The sequence below is a fragment of the Postia placenta genome (assembly GCF_002117355.1).
Source record: "Postia placenta MAD-698-R-SB12 unplaced genomic scaffold POSPLAscaffold_19, whole genome shotgun sequence".
Classification (NCBI taxonomy): domain Eukaryota; kingdom Fungi; phylum Basidiomycota; class Agaricomycetes; order Polyporales; family Adustoporiaceae; genus Rhodonia; species Rhodonia placenta.
Window position 1 is genome coordinate 393,045 of NW_020169850.1, and position 7,565 is coordinate 400,609.

General features: G+C 60.3%; 2 protein-coding genes across 2 annotated transcripts in view; both read right to left on the reverse strand.

Annotated features, from left to right (window-relative positions):
- The window catches only part of POSPLADRAFT_1100598 (hypothetical protein), a gene marked incomplete at both ends in the record, with an annotated part of 3,502 nt that extends 2,131 nt beyond the window's left edge, over positions 1–1,371 (reverse strand). The window contains one exon of the mRNA XM_024483202.1: positions 1,337–1,371. Within this exon, the coding sequence (XP_024333977.1) occupies positions 1,337–1,371 (35 nt within the window). The remainder of the gene's footprint in view (positions 1–1,336) is intronic.
- A 1,796-nt stretch (positions 1,372–3,167) lies between these two features.
- On the reverse strand, positions 3,168–6,467 carry POSPLADRAFT_1061883 (hypothetical protein; the record flags this gene model as incomplete). Its single annotated transcript, XM_024481446.1, has 7 exons — positions 3,168–3,407; positions 3,476–3,725; positions 4,444–4,662; positions 5,145–5,303; positions 5,451–5,981; positions 6,041–6,330; positions 6,432–6,467. 7 exons carry the CDS (start codon positions 6,465–6,467, stop codon positions 3,168–3,170), a joined length of 1,725 nt encoding a protein of 574 aa, XP_024333978.1.
- Positions 6,468–7,565: the final 1,098 nt, after the last annotated feature.

Here is a 7,565-nt window from a genome sequence, read left to right on the forward strand (position 1 = left end):
CTGCGACACACCAGAACAGGTCATGTGCTGTGGAGCGGGCCTCGCCCCCCATGCGTGGGCTTCCATAACACGGGCTCTTGCCAGCATCGACTACACTCACAACATTCTGTCAGACATTGACAATGCTCGAACTTAACATTCTGTCAACCACGCATGCTTGCAATGTCCGTCGTGGGTGCAAGCCTATCTTACACCACCTCGGCGATGATCTTCCCACTGCAGCAACACCTCGGTCAGCCCAGAGCCCCTGAACGCGGTGCCCCCGCTGATAACAAACCGTGGGACTAACCTGTTCTTGTTGTCCTCCATCTCACGGTGTGCTGCCTGTATATCATCCCAGGGGTACACCTAGAATCAGAGCGGCACGGCGTCATTTTATGTTGAGAGAAAGTGGCACGAGAGGTTGGACGTGCCTTGTGGATGTAGATCCGCAATGCGCCATCCCCGTTAGCTCCCGTGATGTGGCCCAGAGCGTCACACTGGAATCTGTTGCCACTTGGCACCGGGTTACGCCTCAATGGAGCAGAGCAATACGCACCTCGCGATCAAGTCTGCAGTATATTCAGGCGAGCGGGAACGAAGCGTGGAGCCCTCGATGCGGAGACGCTTGTACAGGAGTGGACCCAGATTGAACGAGTCGACTTTACCACCTGTTATGATCTGATGTGGCGTCTCGTTCAGTTGAGGTCAGGGCGATTGACTGACCACTAAGCAGTCCAAGCATTGTCATCCTGCCATCCCTTGCAAGGGCATCGATGTTCTTTTGCCAGTGGCTTTGGCCAACGAAGTCAATGATGACGTCCACGCCGTTGCCATTGGTCATTTTCTTGACCTCCTCCGCAAAGTTCTGCGTCTTGTAATTCACGACGTGAGTCGCGCCGCTGGGAATTGATTTGAGCCAATCTAGCTTGTCGGCAGTTGAAGCCGTCGCGGTGACGGTCCTCCTGTGATAGATCAACGCGTCTCAGGCACGAGCATCACAGATCTAACGAGTGAAGACCCACGTGCACATGCCCGGTGGAAACGACGAGAGAGCCCACTGTCAGAGCCATATAGACGGTCGTACAGACAGTCAGATAGACAGTCGTACAGTTGTATAGATGGTCGTAAGCGCCCGGGCACTAATGCTATCCGTTCCCTCGTCGCGCTAGCCCTGCCTCCTCTCGGAATCACGCATCTTCCGCCACTCTCTATGCAATGCTCTCCGGTTCTGCAAACTGGCTGCCTACCTGCCCGAGCGGCAGGGCAATTGTACATATCTCTATGATCCCGCTACACCAGTTTCTTGTCTGAATGTCCTAGGATGCCTCCTTGCTCGTGTTCCCACCCATCGCACCTTCCTCGCGCGAGCGCACTCAAGCCCTGCCCGGGCTATAATATGCCCAAAAGCGGTCAGAAGCAGTTTGTGCGCAAGCTGACTTTCTCCATCACAGCTCACCTGACTCAGAAAGTGTGCCGAACAACTGATGGTAATACAGTTTGCGGGCAAAATGTGCGACTGTATGTGGCGGCGGGCACAACGACACCGCACAAGCAGTGAACTGACCACATCAAGAAATATATTGCGTTGTCATTAGATCTCTACGGAACACATCCTGTGCTGCGAGTGCGCCGCCTAGTTGCCCAGTGCACGGCGGTGAGCTCCTTACCATGTTTGCGTGCGCAAGGCTTGCCGGGCAGACTGCGGGGAGGGCCAGGACGTGCAGAATCAGGTGAGTCGGCCGGGCACTCTGTGACTGCCCAATGCGGTGTTGACTAGAAGTGACGCCATCATAACAGGTGTCGTGGTCCGTCCGGTCTATCAGGCCGCTGCTGCCCGGACATGTGCATTCTGGTGCATTCTGAAGATCTCGGTCTTGGCAAGAGAACCGACATGCACCAGTCCATATCTGCTGACGTGCCCGCATCTGACGACTGACAACAGGAGCCTGCCATCTTGGTGCATGTGCGTGGTGTCCGGATGGGACGTCGACGCGAGGCAGCAAACCGGCAGAGTCCTCAGCAGGCTCTGCTGGGCGGCGAGATGTCTGCTCGGTTGTCGAGTTGATGCACGAGGAGAGAAATGTCGTCACCTTGCTGATGTGTATGCGCTGGATGATGGCAACGTGCGCTCGTGCTGGAAAACAACACCACACGAGATTGACATTGAGTGTGAGTGGGCGTGTGTCGGGAGTAGTCGGGCAACAGACGTCGGAAGGTGGAAACGAGAGCGGGCTCGACGAACCGGGGGTGTGAAACTGACGACACGGGTGTAATGCTTCTGGCCGGGCGTCCATTTGTTGTCACTATCAAGGAGGACCGCCGACGGCAGATAGTAGCGGGAGGTGCCCGTAACAAGTGGGCGTGCTTCGCGGGCGAGCGTGGACACGCAGGTCGATCATTGGCAGCAGTCGCGCGGCGCACACTGGGATACCGCGGAGGACGGCTGACCGCCGCCCGCCGCAATGATTGCAGCGCAAGAGTATCTGCGCACACATCGACGAAGCATGCGCTGACCGGGCCGTGGTACTCGAACACTGCTGGTGCGGGCGCGGAGATGGCGTGACCATGGGACGACCTGTGCGGGACAGGACACTGCCGCTGCTAAGGGCGGGCAGAGGGGCATCGCTGCACATACCTGATGTCGCCTTGTATTGCCGCGCCCTGACCTTCGCTTGCCCGCAAGCGAATGGCGCTGCGCGATAGGCTGGCGCGGAGTGCGTTGGACGTGGGAGCAAGTCGGTGCCTGTTCGCACTTGAACGGTGAACGTGCTGACCGGGCCTTGATGCCTGTGGGGCTGCTTATGGGGGAACGACCGATGCGGCGCATTTGAGGGGGGCGGTTTGGGTGCGCGCGGCGGTAGGTCCTTGGTTGTGGTAGTGCTGCGTGCTCATCGTCGACCAATAGGACGGCGGATGGCGGTGCATGCGATCGTGCCGGCAGACGGGACATGGCAGACGCGAGGGCAGTGACGTGTGCAGAGACGAGTGGCTCGACTGGGCGATGTTCGCGACGGCTGCCGTGCGCTGCCCCTCTGCTCCGGGTTACTGTGCGTCCCTGCGGGGCGCCTTACAGATGTTCTGGGCAGGCTGTGCGCCGTCAGCTGGTGCGCGTCGGTGGACAACAGCGGTCCGTTTTGGTCCTGTGTCTAAGCACGCACGCTCCAGTGTCGCACACGAAATATATTTTACACTTCTAAGCGCATTTGTAGTAATGCAGCAGCAGCTGCGGGCGCGCGCGACGGCATGGGCAGCGCGTCTTGACCGAGTGCGGGAGACTGCGCGCGCACGCGCGCTCCATCCGCGACGCCACCCACGGTCGCTCGAGGCTCATGTGGTCGTGGGCCCGGCGTGCACATTAGGCCAGAAGATGGCGGGGGAGGCATCGTGCAGAGCGCGGGCACAGACCCAGGGCATGCAGACGGACGCTGATGGCTTCGCGACGGTAGACTGAAGTGAGTCTTGTGCTATTTGACGTGTTCTGGTGGTCACTCACCTCACTCGAATAGACGTGCTGCAGCGCGCGGCTCGACGTGTTCTGCTGTGCACCCAGCCTCCGACTTGACTCAATGGTCTGCGACGGCGGCCGTGTGCCGCCCCTCCGCTCCTGGCTGCGGTGCGTCTCTGCAAGGCGCCACACGGGCTGCGCGCGGTCGGCGGGACCGCGTCGGTGGATGGCGCGGTGGATGGCGGCATGGACGGCGGCGTGGGCGGCCAGTCTTAGCCCTCCGTCTACGCACCACACGCTTCGGTGTCGCCAATGAAAATATATCTTACATTTCTGTACGCATTCGCAGTAATGCTGCTGCTGCTGCGGGCGCCCGCGACGCTTGAGTGCGTGCGATGCCATGGACAGCGCATCATGACCGGGTCTGGGAGACTGCGCACGCAACGCGTGTCCCGCCCTCGACGCCGCCCACGGCGCGAACACACCACGTCGATTGGAATGGAATATGCGCCATAAACGCCACCGTATGGCAATTTCCGCTGGTTTCACCGTGCAGATCGACGATATCGTGTTTGACATTACAGCGCTCTGCCGTAAGACCGCGGGTTATTCGATCATCCAGCGGGTTCCAGCGTCGCAACCGCCAAGCCGGGGGATTGCACCAGGCTCACTGGCCCGCTGTGATCACGCGGCACTGTGGGAGCAGAGCCACTTGGTTTCGCGCCCGAGTCGCGGACGCGCGGGCGGTGTGTGCGGGCTCTCCCGCCTGGCTGGTGTTGATTGACGGACGGGCACCATCAGCCCCTCCTGTGGTCGAGGTGTTCCCCGCCCCCAAAATCCAGCAGAGGCACGCGCGCAGCAGCGGCCCGCGCGGGGAGCTCGTGGGGGGCATCCCGGGATGACGGCAGGCCGGCGCGCGCGCGCGTCGTGAGGGGCACGGCGTGTCGTGCACATCCGCGAGGAGCCAAGATGCCGATCAGGGCGCGCGGGGTCGCGTGGATCACAGTGGCACGCACGCGAATGGCGCAAATGCGAGGATGCGCACGCGCGGGCGCAGCATCGATCGCGCGGGGACGCTGCGTGCGACGCGGGCGTCGCCACCGGAGCGATGAGGGTGACGGGCGATGTGGGGGGTTTGCGGCGGGTAGACCTGGCGGGTGCGCACGTCGGCGAGGGCGTCCGTCCGCGTCAGGCAGAATGACCGCGCCCAGGTACGCGGGCGGGGACGCGGGGGGCTGCCGTCATGGGTTCGGGTGAGTAACAGCTTAGCGACGCGGCAGCCGATGCGGGACAATGGCCGCCGCGCATGGGTAAGATGCCCGGGCGGCAGTCGTGGGAATGGCGACAGGTCGGGAGAGCGTGCGAGGGATTTAAAGGCGGGGGTCGTTAGAGATTGCTGCATGGTTTACGACTCGGCTTCCGCTGTTGCCATCTTTTGTCCTGCTCGCCCGCTGTGTTGCTCGCCCGCCCCGGCTCTATTATGCTGCGCGCTTGGTCAGGTAAGCCGTCGTCGTGTTTCGGTATGATGTCAGTGACGTGCGCGGGCTTAGGGACCTTCGTCGCAACTGGGACGGGATCAAAGAGGCGGTGATCGACGACTGCGATGGTGCGCGCTCTCCGGGAACTGACCGCTGACCGGCCAGAACGTCGTGTCGCATGTCCGCATCCGCGTTGGCTGGTGAGTGGCGGACGACGGTTTGGGCATGCAAAAGCTTACCGCGATGTGTGATCGGCAGGTGTTCGCATCTCGCTGGCTGCGCGGCGGTGCAGGCCATCCGCGTCCTCGTCGTCGCTCTGCAGCACTGGTGGCAAGAGGATGCAGTCGCCGGGCTGCGCGCGTAGTGAGGCGCAAAGGCCAGTGGACAGGTAGCGGGAGCTGCGCGCAGATCGTGACCGGGGTACCGTTAATAGAGCGCGTGCAGTGTGTGTGTGTGTTCCGACTCGCAATTGTGGCGCGCGATGGATGTTTCTTGTAAGGCGGCGGTGCGGGACGGAGGCGGCGCGCACGGGTCACGTCCCTCACTGTCGTATTGATGTTGTGCGTCCGGGGAAGTCTGACGGCGCCGGCGTTGTGGGAATCATCGTCCACGGCCGACGATTTGCGCCATCGTTGTTGCCCTGAAGCACCGGCAGCGGTTTGATGCAGGCGAGGGCTGTCGTCTCGGTTCCAGGCTGGCGTGCGGCGTGCGGAGGGCGTAGCGAGCCGTTTGGAATATCGGGGGCGGCGGTTGGGCACAGCCTCGGTTGCGGGCAAACGTCTAGATGTGTGGTCGTCGAGCTGTGAGCGTGCTGGACGTCGGCGTATATTTGTGAGTAGATAGTGACCGGGAAGTCAATGACAGAGGGCTGGATGACGTACGTGAGGGGTATGATGAGTGAGGCAGCGCGGGACAAAGATGGTACGCACGGCCGGGATCCATTGAGCGATGCCTGACGCTGCACGAGGCGTTTGCCATTGTCTGCAGCCTCGACATCTGGTGTCTTCTCCGGAGGCGCGCTCGCGGTGCGTGTGTTGAGCGGGTCGATCATCTGCCCGAGTCTGCGCGGAGACTGTCTGGCGGCGGTCGCGATGGCCGACGCTGCTCAAAGTCTGCGCGTTCCCTGCAATCCCACGTCTTGCGTCTGATGCTCGCGCTCGTGATGGGCCCAAGTCTGTGTGCGCTGATGCGCGCCGAGGCACGCTGAGGCCGGGTTCCCGTCGTCGGATTGTCGACGCTGGTAGGATGCACGCGCGTGCGCCATTGCGTGCAGCGGATGTCGCCTTGGATGCGAGGGGGCGATCGCGCGTCGCAGATGTCAGAGAGGAGGCAGGCAGGCTCGGAAGGCAGGCGTGCAGGGCAGGCGCGCAGAGGGACGGCCACGCACACGGGAGCGGGCTCGGCTCGCGAGGGATGACGACGACGCTGGGCGAGAGGATGCGCGATCAGTAACCCGAGCGTCTATTTGCGCATTGACTGGACACGACGGCGCTTGCACGGTGTTCTATCTATCCACGGATGCCCACGCTTGGCCCGCGCTCGACGTCGAAGAAGCCTTGCATGGTGTCTTGAACAAGACGAGCTACAGTGGCCTCGCTGCCAATCAGACTGCTCTAGCCAGAGCGAACAACGTCAGCTGACTCCTTTCGAGTGGGACGTTCACAGACCATGAAACAAAAGGGGCGAACAATGTATCTGAGACATGACGCATGAGAGCGAACATCTGACATACGTGTTTCCGATCGTGATACATAGCATGGCCTCTGGCGGCTGCCCGCGTACTCTATATTCAATTCACAAGGAGAGTAGAGCCTTCCCTGCTTGCCAGAGCAGGGTTCTCTCCATTTAAGTTCAAGATGTCGCCGAGCTTAGCCAAGGGGTAGGCGTATCGTTGGTTTTTCACTCCAACCCTCGTTAGTTTAGCGCTGGACCCCAGTCACCGAGTGGGTGGGGCCTCCTTCTTATCCCTCATTAGATTGTCCATACTGCAGTTCACTGACGATCTGAGTATCGTATTATGCCTCGCCAACTTACACATTGGTTCTCCTATTGAGATTGAGGCTGCTCGCTTGTGGCCATTTCTCAAAGCTTCATGGTGGACCTCGATAGCATCACTGACTGGGATATCAGACAAGGCAGATCTCATCGTGATTCGCTGCGAGAGAAACATATACAGTGGTCGAGAAAAGACTTGCAGTATACTATGGAGTCTGGTAGATAACTTGCATTATGCCATACAGTGAATCATCTAGTACTGTTCAAGTATACATAATCCATGCTTAAGTTATGGATTTTGCAGTATATATAGTACTTGTACTTCTGAAGGTGTATGAAGTGCCAGATCTGAAGAATGTGGGGACCCCGGTCACCAATTGTACTACCACCACCATGGATGATTATGAGGAATCAACAGAGCGCCTACCCCTTGAGCTTAGCCCTGCTGGCTAGCTTGTAAATGGATCGCTTGATTCGGGCGTGTCGCTGACACTGTCTTCAATGGACGCGCGTAGATCGGCAGTCAGAAACCCAAGACAGAGCGGCTACACGGGCAACGCCGCTGGCACAGAAGACAGCTGCACTCCCCCCGAGGACCCACTCACACATCCTGAACGTGAACCTTGGCTCGCCGCCGCCCACAGTGCAGCACCCCGCGCTCGAGT